We start from the raw sequence: 22,007 nt of genomic DNA, 5'->3' as shown, positions 1-22,007 counted from the left end.
TTTAACATATCCTCCAACACATAGAAAGTGCTTAAGGAAGGCTGTCTATGATAATAATTGTTATTAAGCACATTGTCTGAAGACTCATTAGATGAATTTGTTTAAAATTCCTTAAAATGCTCCAAAGATGGTAAAATAAGAATAATACAAGCTAACAGATGCAAAGACATTGCAGAATGTTAAAAATTAGTTTTAGTTTATAACATAACTTGTAATCATATAAATTATTTTAGAGGAGAAGAGGCCCAACTTCCTGTTGTCAGATGTGGCCTGCCGGCTTGTCCTTGTTATGTATCAGCTTCTTATAGCCTCCCGGTCACCATTTTTGCCTTCCTGCTGGGGCCCACTCATGCCCTTGATGAAGCCTAGACAGGCCCTGGGGACTAGGCTCCTCCACCTGGCTTCTCTCTCTCCCAGGGCTGGGCACTGAGCCTGCCCCACACTGGCCATGTGTAATGTCTCTCCTAGTTTTGTTTGTTTCATTTTCTGAGTTTCTGTTCTAATGCACAGGTGCACAAACTTCGTTTGAGAGTTCGATAGCCAGTCTGAAATAAGTGAGTTTATTATGTGTAATCGTTAACTACTTCCCAGGCATTAGCCCATTTAACTTTCACAATGAGACAGATACTATTATTAATTCTAATCTTGATACAGATGTTAAAACTCTTTAAGTAAAAAACTCTAGCCAGAGTCATAGGTTTGACATTAGCTTGTGCATGTGGGAGGAAAGGAAAGTGTCGTCAATCTTTTCCCAGCTTAAAGAAAATTTCCAAATATTTGTACCTTCCAGAAAACAAAATATCAATTTAAATATCATTACAAGGGCAATACATTATTAAGAAAGGAGATCAGACTTTAAGAAATGAAAGTAAAATGACAGACTTTGAGAGGTGAAAGTTTACTTTCATATTCGGGGTGTCTTAGACGACTTCTTTGGTAGAAAAACCACCTGCAAGGGAAATTTTGTGACAGAGTCCTCACTGCTTTTCTGCAGCTGGAGGAGAGGCCTAGCTTGTGGAGATTTCTGTCATCAGCAGGTGGGGCGGCATTTCTCATGGACATGACTGGTATTTTTCTCTACTTAGTACTGACAGAAACAAAAGCTGACCTGAGAAACTCAACCAACAAGGAGAAAGGGAAACCAGTAGAAGAGGATTATTAACAAAAGGCATATGCGTGCTGTTCTGAAGAGTCTTATTTTGTGCCCCCCTCTCTCCCCACCCCGGCCATCCACCTCCACTCTTTTTTTTTTTTTTTTAAACTTTGCTTTTAGTTTGTCGCCCCTAAGCAGATACCAGGAATCAGGGCCCAGGCTGGGGCTGCCCGGCTCAGCCAGCGAGTCTATACAGTGTGTGCAGGGGTGCCGTTCGCCCCCTCCAGGTAAATGCAAGGACATGGTCGGCCAGGTCCTGGGGGATTTGGGTGAGATGGGGCCAGGCTGCAGGGCTAGTGGGTTCCATTAGGCAGCTGTCAGATGTCGAGAGAGGAAGCAGGGGACAGGGAGGGGGTTCGAGAGGGCGTAGTGGGCGCCGGCCCCAAGCCCCCAGCGCCCAGCACTCCGCCCTGTAAGCTGCTGGTGTCCTTGCCGCCCAGCGAGGCGAGGTGCGAGTCGTGCGTGAACCGGACGCTGGACACGTGGCTGCCGTGACCCCGGTCCAAGAGGCTCGGCACCTTGGCGCACGCGCACAGGTACTGGAAGAGGTCCGCTTGGCGGAAGTCGTCGGACGCAGTCACCGTACGCTCGTTGTGGGAGCAGCACAGGGAGTGATGTCGGTTCCATCTGAGCCATCTGGCCACATGCCATAGACATAGAAGTCCAGCACGCAGGTGTAGGTGGCCCACTCCAGTTCTCAGCTCTCATAGTGATTCCTCAGCAGCTTACAGCCTCCAGCCACGTCCCAGTAAAGGATCTCATAGTCCCAGAATTGGACATGATGAAGTTCCTATCCTTGGACCAGTCAGGGTGAGTGATGAAGCTGCAGTGACCCACACAGTGGCCAAAGCGGCTGGACTTGGTACCACTACTGGAAGCTCTACTCTTCTTTATACTGCTCTGTGGCCTGGGATGTAGATGAAATACAGGAGGCCCAGTTTAATTTGAACTCTAGTAAACAGGTTTTTAGTATAAGTGTGTCTCATGCAATATTTGGGACATACTTATACCAGAAAGGTATTTGTTGTTTATCAGAAATTTAAATATATCTGGGCTCCTGTATTTTTTATTTATTTTTATTTTATATTGGAGTATAGTTGATTAACAATGTTGTGTTAGTTTCAGGTGTACAGCAAAGTGATTCAGTTATACATATACATGTATCTGTTCTTTTTCAAATTCTTTTCCCATTTAGGTTATTATAGAACATTGAGCAGAGTTCCCTGTGCTATACAGTAGGGCCTTGTTGGTTATCTATTTTATTTTTTTTTGGCCACGCCATGAGGCTTGCGGTATTTTAGTTCCCCGACCAGGGATCAGACCCGGGCCCCCTGCAGTGGAAGCACAAGAGTCCTAACCACGGGACCTCCAGGGAATTCCTGAGGTTATCTGTTTTAAATATAGCAGTGTGTGCATGTCAATTCCAAACTTCCAATCTATCCCTCCCCCTTCCTCTTCCCCCCTGGTAACCATAAGTTTGGTTCTCTGAGTCTGTGAGTCTTTCTGTTTTGTAAATGAGTTAATTTGTATCTTTTTTTTTTGATTCTGCATATAAGTGATATCATATGATATTTGTCTCTCTCTGTCTGACTTACTTCTTCACTTAGTATGATAATCTCCAGGTCCATCCATGTTGCTGCAGTTGGCACGATTTCATTCTTTTTAATGGCTAATATTCCATTGTATGTTATTATATTATTGTTATTATTAAACCTGGCAACCCTAGTTTGGGAGGCTGCATCAACAGGCTCCTGTCCTCTGGCTTCCTATTGTGTTTGATCAGTGGGAGGCACTGGTGGGAGGAAGGGGGCTGGAAGAGGAGGAGGTGGAGGTATTGGCTGTGTGACTTGCTCTGGCCAATAAAATGAGGCAGAAGTGATGGATGCCATTGATAAGCCTCAGTGAACCCAGCAGGACTTGTAAGATCCCAGAACAGAGGAAGGGAGCAGCCCTAAGTACAGTGAGGAGGGAGGAGCAGGGCTCTAGGTAGAAAACTGGGATTGGAACAGAGGGCTATAACAATTGCTGATTGGCTGGTGCCGTTCAATATTCAAGAATATGTTTCTAAAAAATCAACAGACTCGTTTTGGGAAGCTGGTGCACCTTAGCGTAGTCTAATTTTTAGTCTAATTAGTCTAATTTTTAGTCTAATTTAGTCTAATTAGCTTAGTCTAATTTTTAGTCTAATTAGTCTAATTTTTATAGAGTTTTCACTTTTCTGGTTTGTGAGAGTGGAATCAAAGACTTCATTTGAAAAAATGGCAGAACTTAAATTTAAAAAAATGTTAAGTAAAGAAATTTCATGGATTTCTCATTTTGCTGGGTAAGCTTTCAGAATATTGTCTTGACACCTAGACAGATATGAAAACCATTTATTTCCTAACTCTAAGGGCCTTGCATTACCGTGAAGGCAGTGAAATTTCTTTTGGAGGGTTCTAGGTCAATAGTTCATTTAAGAAAAGCTTTAATTCATGTCTGCAAGAGATAAGGAGATGGACTGTTCTCCTAATATGTTCTTTTATAGGCCCTCCCCCTCAGTGTAGGGCCGTGGCCACGTCCTCTTCATCTTTTTATTCCTAGCGTTCGATGCAGTTCCTGCCATGTAGATGATGGTTGTGTAAATGTTTGTGGGATTGAAGTGAATTTTAGTCTTTTGCATTTGACAGACTAATATACAAATAGACCATATATGAAAATATAACTCTGATTTTCTATCTACAGCAACGAGTCCAGAAAACCAAACAACTCCCATAGCAACTGGCCCAAAATGGTCAAGACTTGATTAATAACTGACAGCTTCTCTAATTTTTGCCCCTACTTTCAACTTTGGACCGATTGGAGAAAGCCAGATATGCTCCCCTAACTAATCACATAAGGTGCTCCACTTCTAGTTAGCCTGCCTGCAGCTTCCCATGCCAACAGCCTTCAGTCAAGGGCATGGGAAGCCTTCAGGTCTTCCCTTTTTTCCACCATAAAGCTTTTCCACTCCTCTGCCTGACTTTGAGTCTCTGCCAAAACATGAGTGATGGTGGCTGACTCCTTTGCTAGAGCAGGCTCTGAAAATAATAGCCTTTGGAATATCTGCTTTATTTAATGAATTGAAATAGAAGATTTATTTTAATTAAATGCAACCAACATTCATTGAATGACCAGTATATGCCAGGTGTTAGGCTATTTGCTGTTTACTACTTAAAAAGAAAATGGTTGTTATCATAATTTTTAAAATTAAAAACTTAAATGTAATATTTTAATTAATAAAATTTTAATATTTAATATATTAATTAAAACAACCATTTGTATTTTGATATTTTATCAAAACATTCAGACCGATCTATTATTTATTAAATTGTTTTAGATGAAGATGTATTATAATAAAATTACATGGGTAAGTACAAACCCCAAGTTGCTTGAAATCTTACCTACTTTGGGATCCAAAATCGAGGTTTCAATGCTGAATCTGTAAAAGAAACTAAGTCCTGGACATGATCATGGCCACTTTCCCTCAGAACTTTTTCTGTAAATGGCCAGACAGTGAATATTTTGGCTTTGTGGGCCATTCAGTCTTTGTCAAAATGCCTCGACTTGAGGGTTGCAGAGCAAAAGCAACAAGAGATAACGTGTAAAGCAATGAGTGTTGGTCTGTTCCAGTACTAAAATTTGTTTATGAACCCTGAAAATTGAATTTCATATACTTGTCACATATCATGAAAAATTCTTCTTTTTATTTTTTCCCAACAATTTAGAAGAAATAAAAAACATTCTTAGCTCACAGGCTGTATAAAAACAGGCGACAGACCACATTTGGCTCGGGGGCCATTGTTTGCCTCATAACATAAAAATACTCTGAATATCTTTAAATATAACAGCTGGCAACACAGATGATATTGAGACTAGTCGGTCCTTTTCCTATGTATTTCTGCTGTGATTTTATATGTCCTTGTATATGGTATATGGTACAAGGTATATGTCTTTCTTAGTGAGGCTAGATTCATGCACACACATACACACACACACCCCACATACAAATTTCATATAAAATTGAAAGAATATTTTCACATACATATGTTTTATGTATTATCGATAATTAAAAATAACATCATGATGTCTTCTCTGTCTTTGGCTTCCTTTAGAATTATGTTTCCTGTTTCTGTTTAGACTCTGGCTCAGAACTGGGTGGGAGGGAAAGAAACAGAATAACCAGCCCAGTAGGTGCAGATGTCCTTTAAAGTCTGAGGGAATTACAGATATTATGTTTCCTTTTCTAGCTTTATTTCCTACCACAGGGTAATGACAATTAAGAGCAATTGAACCACTCCCTGCTAACAGCCTCTAGATTTCAATCACAGGATCTTTGGCAGAAATTCAACCACAGTAAAACCCATGGCACCTTGCTGGGAAATTAGTGGCATACTTGCTTCTCTCTCCCTACCTCTGTCTTTGACAGACACCTTAAATCTATCCCTGCATCTTCCCTGCTATGCCTTAACTGTGGCTCCAGATTCCTGCTAAACACAGCGCTGCAGGCAGCCACTACCAATCAAATGCAGGCACACTAAACAAAACTGATTTGCCATGTATGTGATATTTTTGTCTCAATCTTGATCTAAGAAAGCTCAGTTGTTGAAATTTATCATGCGAAGAACAGTTGAAAAGCTGGGAAGGGAGATTCATGTGACTTTCAGATTTGGTCTTTTTTTACTTAGACCATGAAATCTAGTGGCTTTTTATTTTTACTTTTTTTTAATTCTTTGCTTCTTAGAAGTGGTTCAGTTTAATTTAATTTAACACAGCTGAGGCAAGACATGATTAGAATAGAAATATATTAAATTAGAATAGAAATATATTAGAATAGAAATATATTTAGAATAGAAATTAATTAGAATAGAAATATATTAAAAATTCTTCATTTAGGTTTAAAGGCCCATGTACCAAACGGGGAAAGAAGCTTGCCCAAAACGGGCCTGGGGTTTTAGTAGATGGCATTTTCAGAACACTTTGATGGAAGTCCAGGGTCTGCTGGATTATATAGGAAGAAACAGTTCCAAAGTATTCATTCTATCCTGATTAGACCACACGTGGATCATGGTCTTCTGTCTTGGAATTCAGCACCCCCAACCCCCAGCAACAACAACAACTAGAGAGCATTAAAAGGAACACAATGGAAGGGAACAAAGGGTCTGAGCAGCCTGTCACATGGGGATGAGCTGATGAAGCGGGCAGTTGGCTTGAAAGAGAGAAGGTTTGTGGGAGCACAATTGCTGTCTTCATATACTCACAGTTTTATCACCTAGAAGGCGGCACAGGTTGATTCTCTGTTACTCTGGGGGCATCTTTCTTCGTTTGTTTCTTCCTTCTAAATAATTGGATTAAAAAATTGTGGTTGAATACACATAGCATAAAATTTACCATTGTAATCATTTATAAGTGTACGATTCAGTGGTGTTATGTATATTCACATTGCTGTGCAACCCATCTCCAGAACTTTTTCATCTTGCAAAACTGACACTCTATACCCATGAAACAACTCCCTATCTCTCCTTCCCTTCAGCCCCTGTCAACCACCATTCTACTTTCTTTTTCTATCAGTTTGACAACTCTGGGTACTTCATAAAATGAAATTATACAGTATTTGTCTTTTGTAACTGACTTGTTTCATTTAGCATAATGTCCTCAAGATTCATCACATGATAGCGTGTGACAGAACTTCCTTCTTTTTAAAGACTGAATAATATTCCACTGTATGTGCTTACCACATTTTCTTTATCCATTCATCTATTGATGGACATTTGAGTTGCTTCTACCTTTTGGCTTTTGTGAATAATGCTGCTACGAACAGGGAAATCTCTTTGAGACCCTGCTTTCAATTCTTTTGGGTACATATCCAGAACTGGTATTGCTGAATCATATGATAATCCTGTGCTTAACTTTTTGAGGAACTGCCATACTGTTTCCCACAGCAGCTGTGCCATTTTACATTCCTATCAACAGTGCACAGGGTTCCAATTTTTCCACATCCTTGCCAGTACAAGGACATATTGTAAAATACAATATTTTATGGGGTTTTTTTGATAGTGGCCATCCTATTGGGTGTGAGGAATGTTTCTCAACCTATGGGAACCCATGCTCCTTTTGAAGAAAAAGAAAAATCTCAAGCCCTTTAAAAATGTTATTTGAAATTTTAAAAGAAACTGACTATCTTGTCCCCAAACAGATCTCAGCAGTGGTAAATTTGCTTTCCCAATCACACAGATCCGAAAACTTCACCAGGGAGACTTTCTTCCTTTCCACAACAAACTTTTTCATTAGAATATCTAGAGCAGGGGTTGGCAAACTATAGCTCACAGGTCAAATTTAGCCTGCTGCCTGCTTTTATACACTCTTAAAGCTAAGAATGATTTTTACATTTTTTAATGGCTGAGAAAAAAATCAAGAGAAGAATAATATTTTGTGACAAGTGAAAACTGTATGAAATTCAAATTTTATTGTCCAATTCAGTTCTCAGAAAGGGCTGTATGCTGGCTCAGGCTGAGAGTCAGCCAAAATTCAGAGGCCTGGAAGAAAGAGAGAAGCTTAACCACAATTTGGTTAACAAGCATTTTGTCCAGTTGGTCAGTGGGGATGAAACAGTTTAGCTAATCATTTATGAGGCAAAGAATGGGCATTTGTAGGGTCAGTGTCTACCCTTGTCATAGATAAGCAAAGGGACATCCTTGAGTGTTATCTAAGTCATCTGGGAAAGGGTGGGGTTTTTTTTTGTTGTAAGCTATTTCCCAGGACATGAAAGGACAGGGGATTTCTCCACCTTCACTGTTTCAGGTAATATTCAACACTGTCAATGGTAGAACCTCCAAGATCCAAAGTCACTCAGCTTGTAGCATGGGTGAATCAGATCTTTCCAAGACCCCTCAACGCACACTCTGCTGACCACCCACTGGTGGAAGTCTGGCTGGATGGGAGCGCTCCTGCCCTTGATGGAAGAGGTCAGTGGCCTGGAAGAGGAAAGGCAAGGGCATGAGAATGACATCACCTACAGCTGGCATATTCTCTAACAGCTTCCTCTAACCAAGCTCTAGTTTTCGATACATGGTTTGTTTTTTTGTTTTTGTTTTGTTTTTTAATGCAAGTAGAAAAGGAAACAGAAGATTGTTTCAGGCTCACCTCTTCCCACTTACAGGAGAACTGGGGAGAATCTGATTATCAGCAGCAGTGTCAACAACCAAACTCTTAGTTGAGTTTAGCTTCCCTCCTGGAGGAGGATGTGTGTGTGTGTGTGTGTGTGTGTGTGTGTGTGTGTGTGTCCTGGGGAAAGGCTTAGGTCAATCAGTGTGGCAGAGGGCACTCTGACGGTTTAGGGTAGCAGCTCTTTAGCATCCCATTCAAAAGTCTTATGTTTATGTAAGTATTTTCGCAGTGGGTACAGTCAAGTGGAGTATGTACTCCTAAGTAGGTCCAAAATACCTCCTTCCTCACCTCCTCCCATGCCCACATTTACATTATTGCTAATGATGCCTATGTCAGGTTTGGAGGAAAATCAAGTCAAGGTACACGAATAGGAAATGTCTGCCCAGGAAGCTCCTTTTCTAAAAGGTCCTTTGCCCAGAGAGAGGATTTCTACTTGTCTGTCAAGTGAGCAAGGAAAGAATAAAAAGCACTTAAAGAAGTTAATATAGCCATGCACACAAATGGGTTGAGGGACACTGTTGCTTTCCTTCTGTGTGCCCTGAGAAGATGGGTTCCTGATGTTAGCAGAGGTGAGAGGGCACTCCTGATGGTCCTTGCATGGCATGGGGATCGTGGTGTGCATTTGCCTCCATGTAATGTTAGCTCAGGGCCTAGGACTTCAGCTTCTGCCCACTTCACGGGAAACAATGCCAAGCACAGAGAGCTGTGTTGGCCCTGCAGCTGTCCCACTTCAGTTAATCCTCTGATTTAAATGCCCGTTGAGCGTTCTAAAACCTTTTTTCCTCTTCCTCCCACCTTGGGGTTTGTCGATCTGGAAGCCACCTCCGTGATAGTACTACTTCCCGCATACTTATTTGTATGCCATTTTACAGATGACAGTGCCAAGAGTCATGTCAGTGCTGGGCACTGAGGGAGGAGGGGAGGTTGGATCCCAGGCCAGCTGAGGAATCCCTGATAAAGTCATTCTCTCTTCACACATTCCAGCCTCATATGCTGTGTATTTCACAGTTGTCTTTTTTTTGTGTGTGTGTGGTACGCGGGCCTCTCACTGCTGTGGCCTCTCCCGTTGCGGAGCACAGGCTCCGGACGCGCAGGCTCAGCGGCCATGGCACACGGGCCCAGCCCCTCCGCGTCATGTGGGATCTTCCCGGACCCGGGCACGAACCCGTGTCCCTTGCATCGGCAGGCGGACTCTCAACCACTGCGCCACCAGGGGAGCCCTTCACAGTTGTCTTGATTCATAGTTCAGTGCCTGACACCTTCAAGATGGGGAGCAGGGAGGATAGGAGACTGGGTTTAGAAAGAGGAGTCCCAGACACAAGATCCAACTCCATTGCTACTAACTAAGTGGCTGTGACCTTGAGCAAGACCTAATACCTCTCTGGGCAACAGGGTTTTAGCTGGAACTTAATCCCAGGCTGCTCTTCTGGCTTCTGGATCCACATTAGGTGTCACCACCTTCTTATTGCAGTCAGAGAAGGGGTGGGGCCAGCAGGGCAGGCCCATTAATAGAGTCCCTGGCTGCTCTGGCTTCCCTTCATGGGAGCCCCCAGGGCTGCGTTCCTGAGGAGTACTAGCAGAGTTGCCTCCCCTTGCACCTTGGCTGCCTTCTCTGGCCTTCATCCCCCGTGGGAAGGGTGGGCATCTTCTTGGTCCCCACAGGGGGGAGGCACCCAGGATGAGGGGCGCGGGAAGAAGTATGCTGGGGAAGGGGATCGCCGAGCCTTCTCAGGGACAGCCAGGAGCCCAGCCGGGCTCAGCGGGAAGGCACAGCCTGGAAGAGTAGTGATATTGGCCCTAAGAAGAGTAACTGAGAAGAAGGTAGGCTCCTCCTCTGCCCTCGCTAAACCCTTCAATCTCTCGGGGAACAGAGGAGGCCCAGATGTGTCGGAAGGAGCAGGAAGGATGTGCCAGTCCTTTGGCCCCAGGTGAACAAAGTGCAGAAAGTAGAGAAAAAAGCGGTATCCCTCACATAATGCCACGTCCTTTCCCCCCACAATCCCCAGTAAAATCTCTGGACAGTCTCTGCGCACTGACCCCTCCAAGTGTCCTCACCAGCCCGGATTATCGGACAGGCGCGGACACCGCCCGGGTTTTCCTCAGTCCCCGGCGTGGGCGCGCAGCCCTCCCTGCAGCCTCCTCCGCCGCCGCCGAGGAGGGGCTGCAACCCGCGGAGGCACAGGAGGAGCAGAAGCTGGGGGCGCTACGGCGCGAGGAGAGAGTAAACCTTTGGCAGGCAAGGGGTGTGGGTCCCGCCGGGAGCCTTGGCCGCTCCGCTGGGCCCAGCCCGGCCCTCCGAGATGGGCTCCGTCTCCTCGGCGCTGGCGCGGTCCCGCAGCGCCTCGGTGCAGCTGGGCTGCTCGCCGCCGCAGCCCGAAGCGCCCCCGGCTGCTCCCGCTGCTTGCGGAGACACTGTCGCGCTCCCCAAGACCCGGAGGCTTGGACCAGGGCGTGGAGAGGCCGCCATCCGGCCCGCAGCCGGGGAGGCACAGCGGGCCGCGCCGAGCTCGGAAGGGCGCGAGAAGTTAGAGAGTTTGGAACTGTCCCCGGTGCTGAAGCGTGCGGCAAGTATGTCTCGGCCCCATTTGTCCGGAAGCCCCGGCGCCGCGGGTAAGTCTCCTTCTCTTGCGTAAGGATCGCGGGGAGCTGCTCCGTGGAGACCTATGGGGGCCCTCTTTACCGTCAGGGGGAGACATGAAGGCTGTGTCTCCCAACAGGATTTCGGTTTTCTTGTCCTCTTACCCATAACCTCTTGCCCATAAAACTTGCCCATTAACTTTCACAGGTTAAGACTCATTTCTGACTTATGTCAATAAGGGGTTATTTCATAAGAATCATCTTTCACAGGGGTTTAAACAGTAGCTGGCAAGGCAGTTTACACCCTAAGGACCTCTTTCCTCATCTCTGTACTGGTGTCGGCACCATGGGGAGACGTCTTCCTTGTTGTCTTGGAAAGACAAGGATAAAGGAGGTGCACCTTTCTCCCAGGGGAAGTGGGAAAAGGGTAGGAGATTCCAGCTTGTCCAAGACTTATCCATGTGTGAAGAAGGAAACCAGTATTTGAGCTACTCTCTTCTAAAGGGACTTGGGGGTGTGTGGCTGGGGAGGACATTTTAAGGGTAGGCAGCAAGGAAGAAGGGAAAAGAGCACATGAGATTTGGAGTCAGTGGTGGGTCTGGGTCTCCATCTCCTGCTTTCATTGTGGTCTTGGGCAGGATACCCTCCTTGTGCCTCAGTTTTATCATCTCTGACATAGGGATGATAATAATACATTTCTCACTAGGTAGCTGGAAAATCTAACCAGACATAGGGCATGCAGTAGTACGTTGAGACTGTCAAGTGCTGTGCAAATACTGAGTATGATGCCTGAACCAGGTCTCTAAAACTCTTCAGCTGAAACTGAAGGGAATTGTGAAACGTTTCAATTTTTAGTTTGAGATATTCAAAGGTCCATTTCATAGGGTAAGTCCTGTTTTGTGTAAGTGGGAGGAAAAGTTCTCAGTTGGTACATGTAATTAAAAAAATCACACTAGAAAAGTTACCAAATACATCAGCTGGGCTTTTGGTCTCATACATGAATCCCCACTTCATCCCAAGCAAGGTTGTGATGCTCATTGCTATTTTCTGTTGAGTGTTCAAGAAGGATTCAGTAGATTCAGTGGGCAATATTAGTTCCCCTGAAGAGAAAGATGAGATTAGTAGAGAGGGGGATTGGCTCACACTTTGACTCATGAGAGTTAAGTATACGTGTAACCTTATTCCCTTGAGAATTTCCTTTTAAAAAAATAGTGTGAGTTTATCTATTAGCTTTTATTTGTTCTCATTTCACTCAAACAGCGTTTTCAAACAAAAATTAAAAGAAGATACATGTACATTATGCTTGCAAGGGGGGATTTATCATTATAAAATATGTTAGTTTTTTTGCATTCAGAGGATATCTTGTGGTGTTAATGGAAAGAGAACCAGATTTGGAGTCAGGATATCTGGGTCCTGCTAAGGTCTGCATCCTAGGCCAGGAGACCTATATTTTCTAAGCCTGTACTATCAGCTCTTTTAAAATGAGTACACATAGAGTTGTGCCATCTCCTATGCCATGAAGCTGAAAGGAAATTATGGAGATAAAATTGGTTTGTAAACTATGAGTACTATACAAGTGTAAGGCATTATTAAAGTATCTGGAGACTTAATATTTTCTAATGTGTAGGATGGAAATTTCATTTTTATATAATCTTATCATAGTTACATTGGATGAAACAATTCAATACTAGATTGTGTGTGTGTGATATCAGTTGAATTACAAATATATAGATGTCTATGGAAGAATATTACCATATTTTTTCCTCATGCTTTTGATGATATGGACAGAAGAGTTGTATATTGCACTTAATTCACACATTTGTAATTCCTGAAAACTAATTTCTAGGAATTTGCATTGAATTAATTTCTGTTCTGGATTTGATGAATACACCTTGGAAATACTTTTAACTTTAACTTTTTGATTGTACGAAAATTCCTTTTGTCCATTCCCTCCATTTTATTTCATAAAGAATATCTCAAATTAAAAATAACATTCAGAGTTTTATGTCACCTAGAATACTTATACAAAGTTATTCAATTTCTATATTTTGCTCTTAAAAAAAAAAGAATGGTATTTGAGCTTGAATCTTTGAAGTGTGGTGGGTTTAGATAGTTGGAATTGCAGATGAGGCTCAGTTTTATCATCTTTAAAAGTGAGGTGAGTTGCCCTTACCTGTGAATCTGGGTGGCCCTTTGTTGGACTAGATTGGATTTCTCCAGATATTGGGTCAAATAGCACAGAACTTGTGAATCTGGGAGAAAAGTAGATATGCTGCAAACTAAAACTTGTACTTTACAAACCAAACTGAATATATACATGTGTGCTATGTGCCAGATGTTATTTTATGAGATGGTGGGGTGGGTCCTTTAATTATCATTTTACAGAAGAAGATATCAAGGCACAGAGAGGTTAAGTAACTGGTCACACAGCTAGTAAATGACAGCCAGAATTTAAACCTTGGTAGTCTAGTTCTGGAATTATATTCTTATCTTCTTCTCTATACTACTTGTCTTAAGTGCTATGGGTTTATTTCCCATTTTCCAGTCCTTTACTTTACTAGTATTTAGTAACGTCCTTTGAAAGCTTTGTCTTGTCTGAGCTATACACAGGGGAACCAAGGGCAAGTACGTTGGTCCTGGGAGGAAGATGTCAGAGTATTAAGGAAGAAACAGTTACCTTGGATATTATTGTGGTGGTAATTAAAGTAAAAAAACTTTAAGCAGGAAGACTCAGTGTGCAGAGTCAGGGCAGTTAGGCCAGCTGTTTCTCCTCATCTTCATTAAAGGCTTTGAGCCTCTGAGATTTATTTTACTATGGATGGTGATAGTTCCCTACTCCTCTCTCATGATACTATTGTGAAGGTAAGGTATCAAAACCCAAGTGGGGACCTGGCTTATATTAAGCATGGGTGTTTTGTATGTTTGTTTTTTAGAGCTTTGCGGCCCTGCTCACTGGTAGAAAGTAAGGATCAGGTTGATCCATTTTCAATAAAAAGGTATCTCAGAATAAACCAATAACCAGATAAACAAAAAACCTTCCACAGCTACCTGTCTGTTGTGTGATAATCAGCAGTAGATTATCTGAGGCTCCTAGCTTTTGTCAGAAATTCCCCTGGATGGGGAGAGACTTTGACATTATTCATTAAGATGGTTTTTGGTTAATAATCTGTGTATTAAAATTATTGGGGCTTTTTCAATTTTCAGTTGTTATTCCCACCTGCCTTTTTTTTGTCCTGCTGTTTTAATGTTTGGAAAAGGTGTATCCTACAAGAGGTGGTTTCATACTGCAACTGACATTTGTCAAATGATGGTCTTGGAACATTGTCTTGCTGAATTTTTTTTTTTTTTTTTGACTACGCCTCACAGTTCGTGGGATCTTAGTTCCCCGACCAGGGACCAAACCCGGGCCCTGGTAGTGAAAGCACCGAGTCCTAACCACTGGACCACCAGGGAATTCCCTGTCTTTCTGAATTTTATTTTCTGTTTCTTAGTTTTCATCTAAATCCTCTGTGAATCCTGAAAAGGTTACCGGGTGGTGGTCAAGGGCAGCTGTATTTTCGGGAGGCTCTGCTTAAGTTTAGAAAGTGTTTCTTGCTGTTGCTGCTGATCAGATGTTTTCAGTTTAAAGTAAACGTCAGACCACTTTGGTGGGCTATTAATCCCTTTATCACTGTTTGCCTCTAACTTCAGTCCTCTCATATGCTAGGATCAGTGGTTTTCAAATCTTGGTGTTTATCTTAATCACGCGGAGAGCTAATTTCCGAAGCCCAGGCTTGTGGGTATGAGATAGGGCTGGGGGTGTTAATTACTCTAACCAAATTTCCCAGGTGACTCCCTTACCACCAATGTATGTATCATAGTCACCTGGAGGCTGGCCAGAACACAGGCTCCTGGGCCCCAAATCCAGAGTTTCTGATGAGTAAGTCTGGCAAGCAGTCTGAGAATTTGCATTCATAACAAGTTCCCAAATGCTGTTGATGCTGCAGGTCAAGGGATCGCACTTTGAAAACCACTGGTCAATGCACAGAAACCACCTAGAAGGAACACTATTCTTAGATACATTGTGTTATAGCCATTATTGAATTCTTGATTTGGGATCTTGACAGATCCCCCAAAAGAGACTCTGGATCCTAGGCAGCTTTCATTTGCCCAGTCTCTCTGCTTCACCTGCCCAGCCCCTTAGCAACCACTATTGCTAATTTCTAAAATGACAGGATAATTATGATTCTTTACCAGTGATGCTTTTAATTTGGGATTAAAGTTTTTGGAAAATTTTTAGCCTAACTAAAAGGACGGATTAATATAAAAATAAAACAAAAGCTTTTATCATTTTTAAAGACCGGAGGGTGGATGGTGATGCCACTAGTGTCTTAATCTTTAACACTCACAGCATCTTCTAAGGTATTTCCCTGTTCCAAGTTAATTTAAACAGACACAAATGGCCTTCTAAAAGCTTAGGTTAGTGACAGGCAATACTGATGAGAACGGAGGTGTGATGGGCAAGTGCTGGACCCCTGTGGATTTGGCATTACCTGCAGGAACTGCCCCCACTTCCACAATGTCTTCCCCGTAGGGAGGCCAGCCCGGGTCCCAGTGCCCTATCAAGGCTGAAAAGTCTCTGAGTCACTTTCCTTTGCTTCTCTTTCCTGGCAGTTACTTGAGTCATTGCTTGCAAAGCCAGTCTCAGCTTAGGGCAGGGTTGCGTAACCTGTTTAGCTCTGAGCCACCAGTGGTGTATTTGCTCCTGTTGGGTGGAGAACTTGGGGAAGGATGCTTCACAGCTGTACAGCACTTTACAGCTTAGAAAGGCCTTAGAGAGTCTCTTTATCTTTGATCTTCAGGACAGCTTTCTGTGGTAGGTGAGACACGTGGCCTTATTGCTGGCCTTTAATAAAGAAAGATTTAAATCAACTTTTATTTTTTATTGATGACATGCTTTATCCTAGATCACTTGCAGTTAGTTAGACTTTCAGGTGGCCCATTATTAATTCTTCCAGCAAGTGGGTACCAGGAAAATAGGCTCTGGAATCTTAATCCTTGGTTCTGATACATCCTGGCTATAGGAACTTGCCTTCTCTGAGCCCATTTCCTTATCTGGGAAATGGAAATGGAAACGGTATTGGTATTGACCTCACCTACACAAGGTAATTTATGCAAGGAACTTAGTACATGCCTTGGGACATGATAATCATTTAAATATTAATTATCTTTACAGATAAATAAACAATCAGAGATGTAGACTCTGTACATGTAGATGTACAGATACGGAACTCTTCCCTGGAGTCCCACAGCCCGTGGACTGGCAGAGCTAGCCTCGAGATCTTTTGATTTCTAATCCAGTTCTCTTTTCACAATGTCATGGTGATTCTTCTGTGGAAATAAAACAATAACTGTAGTGAGAAAGATAGGAAAGAGGAGGATGTAGAACCAGAGAAATAGTGGAGACAAAGGGGAAGAAAGCAAGAAAACACAAAGCCTTTGGTGTTAGGAGGCTGGGGCCCTTGATCACCTACTTCTGGGGTAAGGACATAGATCCCACATACATATGTCACCATTGATGTTATATTGTCTGTAATTTACTCAAACTGTTCAGCCTATGCAGTGGTGCGTGTGTGTGTGTGTGTGTGTGCGTGTGTGTGTGTGTGTGTGTTTCAATCTGCTTTCTAGGGGCAGGTAGTTAACACCCTATTGAGAAATACTCAATAAGAAGTGTATTCCTACGTTCTTCACCTATTCCTCCAACTGCTCCAATTATGTAATGCCTAATTGTGTTAAAGATTTTAAAATCAGAATAAAGGTAATTGGGAATAATTTTTCATTGGTCACAATGAGTGATGTTGAAGGTATGCCAGGGAACTTCTGCCCTTGCATGAGCGAGGAGTAAGAATCTGACGAGTCCAGTGCGCTATATACCTGCCTGAGTGACATCCTAATCCTACGTCTCTGATTTGGGTGGGAGACAAAGGCTGAGGCTAGCTGATTAAGTTGTGCATATTGCTTATAATAACTGTTTTTAAAAACAGTTGGCCACATCAAAACAGCCATGTCAAAAAGAAAAAAAACAAAGACAAAAACCAAAAACAAGACAACCATGTCAAAATGGACATCAAAATGTCCCTTTGTTTCTAATGTACAGGTGTGGTGTGTTTCTTCATAGAGCGTAGCCACTTGGCCAAATCCCTCCAAGGTTATATTTTGAGTTTCCTAGTGGAGCGGGGCAGGGGATATCTCCACCTCTCTTTCCTTTGCAGACCACACACTGAGGGCAGGGATCTCCCAGAGGCCCTTCTCACCCCTGCCCCTGAATAAATATCTAGGTCATTCCCAAGCACACTCTGAGCCTCTGCATCCCAGAGGGAGGGAGAGAGGACGGGAGGAGCGTTCTGGGAAGATCCTGTGATCTTAGATCTAAGATTCTCAGCATGTCCTGTCAGCTCAACCCAGACCCCTATTTATATATCAGCAACCATCAGTCCTGAGCGCCCTGACCCACTCCAAGTCTCCAGTGGCAGGTACTTGGGCCTCATCACACCTGAAGGCTGCAGGGGTGGTGAGGGGGTCCCACGCAGCGTGCAGCCCCTCTGCGCTGCTGAGGGAGGGACGGAAGAAAGCTCTCAGCCCGCCGCCCACTGCCCTGGCTTTTCAGAATTCTGAGGTCCCTTCCCTAAGAACCAACCCCTGCCCAACTCAGGGGGAAACTCTTCTTCTGCAGGGATTTTCACTCACCGTGTGGCCTTGGCAATGACTAGCCTGTACGCCAGCCAGCAAGAGTTTTTGCTTTTTCTGCCCTGTCACTTTTTCCACAGCCATACTAACTGTGGCCTCCCCAGGGAGAAGGAAAGGAGGCGTGTGCTGTCTGCTCCAGCCCTGTCCAGCTTCCAGCCTTTTGCTTTGTTATGTCTTGAGATTTGGGCTCCACTGGGTTGGGAAAGGGAGAGAGGATGAGAGTGCCAGGTAAGTAGGGGCCCCAGAACACTGCCTGCACCCCACATCGCTTTTCAAGCTGTCTCATAATGAAATGACCCCCAATACAAGGTGAGTCCTCTTTTTCCCCTTTGAGAAGATTCCTCAAAAAAAAATTTTTAAATGGCGTACTTGAACATACAGACTTCGAGGGGACTAGAAAAAAAATCACATTTAAAAAAAAATTTTATTTATTTATTTATTATTTATGGGTGTGTTGGGTCTTCATTTCTGTGCGAGGGCTTTCTCTAGTTGCGGCGAGTGGGGGCCACTCTTCATCGCGGTGCGCAGGCCTCTCACTGTTGTGGCCTCTCTTGTTGCGGAGCACAGGCTCCAGACGCGCAGGCTCAGTAGTTGTGGCTCACGGGTCTAGTTGCTTCGCGGCGTGTGGGATCTTCCCAGACCAGGGCTCGAACCCGTGTCCCCTGCATTGGCAGGCAGATCCTCAACCACTGCGCCACCAGGGAAGCCCCACATGTATTTTTAATATTTATTTTACTTTGTTATACCTATTTAAAAATCTCAAGAGGCAGAAAATACATTAGTTTAAAATATTCCTTTTTCCACTCTTAACATTTCATAAAACACTTTTTTTTTGGTTTTCCCGAGACCTGATTTATTCAATAGCTTAACAGATATCTGCATGTTCGTTATGTGCCCAAAACACTTTTATTTATTCTTCTTACGTGCCTTTTTATCACTAGTATTACTGTCTTTACTAAAGTCATTTTGGGATCATCTGACAGTTTTCTAGAGCATATCATCTTCACCTGTGTCTAAGCTGTTTGTATGATCTGTGCGTAATGCTGTCTCTGGAACTTTTACAAGGCATGGCCTGACCAAGGTTTAGCTTTCAGACATTCAAATTCACTTCTCCTCCTCCTTTCGTGAAGTCTGACCTCTAACCTGCTAGAAAGGAGAGACTTGAGAGCTCAAGTTTCAGTGAGTCCCTCTATCCTGAGGGCTAACTTGACGCGCGCGCATGTGCACGTGCACAGACACACACACACAGTCCTTGCTCATCATTTGGGCATACATGGCATTAATGAATCTTCATAGCTGGAAGGTTCCAGGGAGATCGTCTGGTAGTAGATAGTACCAACTTCTTTTAGTATTTTAGTATGAGTTGAAAATGGCATTATTGTTGTTATAAAAATAATACAGCTTGTTGCAAAAATGTCAAAAAATGTAGAATAGTGCAAAGAATAAAGCAGTAACAAACTATCAGCCAAAGATAACCACTGTTAACATTTTGCCGAACATCCTTCCAAGTATCTCTTCAGGCGTGCGTGCGAGCACACACACACACACATTTTACATAAATGATATCATTTTATACATGCTATTTTATAATATAATGCTTTCCACTCAATAATATTTTGTGAGCATTTTTCATATCAATGTAATTAAACATCATTGTTTTTAAAGGGTGCTCTTCTGTGTATATGGTATAATTTACTTCTCACTCTCCGATTGATGGATTTTGGGGTTGTTTCCAGTTTTTAAAAAAATAAATATATTTATTTATTTTTGCTGCATTGGGTCTTCCTTACTGTGTGTGGGCTTTCTCTAATTGCAGCGAGTGGGGGCTACTCTTTGTTGCGGTGTGCGGGCTTCTCACTGCGGTGGCTTCTCTTGTTGTGGAGCACGGGCTCTAGGTGCATGGGCTTCAGTAGTTGTGGCTCGCGGGCTCTAGAGCGCAGGCTCAGTAGTTGTGGCACACGGGCTTAGTTGCTGCACGGCATGTGGTATCTTCCCAGACCAGGGCTCGAACCTGTGTCCCCTACATTGGCAGATGTATTCTTAACCTCTGCACCACCAGGGAAGTCCCTCCAGATTTCTTTTCTTTTCTTTTATCAGTTTTATACACATCAGTGTATACATGTCAATCCCAATCCCCGAATTCATCACACCACCACCACCACCCTCCGTTGCTTTCCCTGCTTGGTGCCCATACGTTTGTTCTCTACATCTGTGTCTCAATTTCTGCCCTGCAAACTGGTTCATCTGTACCATTTTTCTAGGTTCCACATATATGCGTTAATATACCATATTTGTTTTTCTCTTTCTGACTTACTTCACTTTGTATGACAGTCTCTAGATCCATCACGTCTCAACAAATGACCCAATTTTGTTACTTTTTATGGCTGTGTAATATTCCATTTTATATATGTACCACATCTTCTTTATCCATTCGTCTGTTGACGGGCATTTAGATTGCTTCCATGAACTGGCTATTGTAAATAGTTCTGCAATGAACATTGGGGTGCATGTGTCTTTTTGAATTATGGTTTTCTCTGGATATATGCCCAGGAGTGGGATAGCTGGGTCATATGGTAATTCTATTTTTAGTTTTTTTTTTTTTTTTTTTTGGCGATATGCGGGTCTCTCATTGTTGTGGCCTCTCCCGTTGCAGAGCACAGGCTCCAGACGCGCAGGCTCAGCGGCCATGGCTCACGGGCCTAGCCGCTCTGTGGCATGTGGGATCTTCCTGGACCGGGACACAAACCTGTGTCCCCTGCATCAGCAGGCGGACTCTCAACCACTGCACCACCAGGGAAGCCCTATTTTTAGTTTTTTAAGGAACCTGCATACTGTTCTCCATAGTGGCTGTATCAATTTACATTCCCACCAACAGTGCAAGAGGGTCCCCTTTTCTCCACACCCTCTCCAGCATTTGTTTGTAGATCTTCTGATGATGCTCATGCTAACTGGTGTGAGGTGATACCTCATTGTAGTTTTGATTTTCATTTCTCTAATAATTAGTGATGTTGAGCAGCTTTTCAGGTGCTTCTTGGCCATCTGTATGTCTTCTTTGGAGAAATGTCTATTTAGGTCTTCTGCCCATTTTTGGATTGGGCTGTTTGTTTTTTTTAATATTGAGCTGCATGAGCTGTTTATATATTTTGGAGATTAATCCTTTGTCCACTGCTTTGTTTGCAAATATTTTCTCCCATTCTGAGGGTTGTCTTTTCGTCTTGTTTATGGTTTCCTTTGCTGTGCAAAAACTTTGAAGTTTCATTAGGTCCCATTTGTTTATTTTTGTTTTTATTTCCATTACTCTAGGAGGTGGGTCAAAAAAGATCCTGCTGTGATTTATGTCAAAGAGTGTTCTTCCTATGTTTTCCTCTAAGAGTTTTATAGTGTCTGATCTTACATTTAGGTCTTGAATCCATTTTGAGTTTATTTTTGTGTATGGTGTTAGGGAGTGTTCCAGTTTCATTCTTTTACCTGTAGCTGTCCAGTTTTCCCATCACCACTTATTGAAGAGACTGTCTTTTCTCCATTGTATATCCTTGCCTCCTTTGTCATAGATTAGTTGATGATAGGTGTGTGGGTTTATATCTGGGCTTTCTGTCTTGTTCCATTGATATATGTTTCTGTTTTTGTGCCAGTACCATATTGTCTTGATTATTGTAGCTTTATAGTATAGTCTGAAGTCAGGGAGTCTGATTCCTCCAGTTCTGTTTTTATCCCTCAAGACTGCTTTGGCTATTCAGGGTCTTTTGTGTCTCCATTACAAATTTTAAGATTTTTTTGTTCTAGTTCCATAAAAAATACCATTGATAATTTGATAGGGATTGCATTGAATCTGTAGATTGCTTTGGGTAGTATAGTCATTTTCACATTATTGATTCTTCCAATCCAAGAACATGGTATATCTCTCCATCTGTTAGTATCATCTTAAATTTCTTTCATCAGTGTCTTACAGTTTTCTGCATACAGGTCTTTTGTCTCCCTAGGTATTTTTCTTTTTGTTGCAATGGTAAATGGGAGTGTTTCCTTAATTTCTCTTTCAGATTTTTCATCATTAGTGTATAGGAATGCAAGAGATTTCTGTGCATTAATTTTGTATCCTGCTCCTTTACCAAATTCATTGATTAGTTCTAGTAGTTTTCTGGTGGCATCTTTAGGATTCTCTATGTATAGTATCATGTCATCTGCAAACATGACAGTTTTACTTCTTTTCCAATTTGGATTCCTGTTATTTCGTTTTCTTCTCTGATTGCCGTGTCTAGGACTTCCAAAACTATGTTGAATAATAGTGGTGAGAGTGGACATTCTTGTCTCGTTCCTGATCTTAGTGGAAATGCTTTCAGTTTTTCACCATTGAGAATGATGTTTGCTGTGG

At 42.8% G+C, this 22,007-nt stretch overlaps 1 protein-coding gene across 5 annotated transcripts in view; it reads left to right on the top strand.

Annotated features, from left to right (window-relative positions):
- Nucleotides 1-10,602: 10,602 nt before the first annotated feature.
- Nucleotides 10,603-22,007, top strand: part of PDE1C (phosphodiesterase 1C) — a 547,523-nt gene continuing 536,118 nt past the window's right edge. For 2 of the 5 annotated variants that reach the window (XM_067746669.1, XM_067746670.1), the window contains exon 1: nt 10,606-10,945. In XM_067746669.1, the coding sequence (XP_067602770.1) occupies nt 10,636-10,945 (310 nt within the window). In that variant the 5' untranslated portion in view covers nt 10,606-10,635. Of the gene's footprint in view, nt 10,946-22,007 lie in introns of all 5 variants that reach the window. The other 3 variants (XM_067746672.1, XM_067746673.1, XM_067746671.1) reach the window with 3 other exon arrangements.

The sequence above is a fragment of the Pseudorca crassidens genome, chromosome 8 (assembly GCF_039906515.1).
Source record: "Pseudorca crassidens isolate mPseCra1 chromosome 8, mPseCra1.hap1, whole genome shotgun sequence".
NCBI lineage: Eukaryota > Metazoa > Chordata > Mammalia > Artiodactyla > Delphinidae > Pseudorca > Pseudorca crassidens.
The sequence above is the reverse complement of the archived record's forward strand: the minus strand, read 5'-3'. Positions and strand labels throughout refer to the sequence as shown.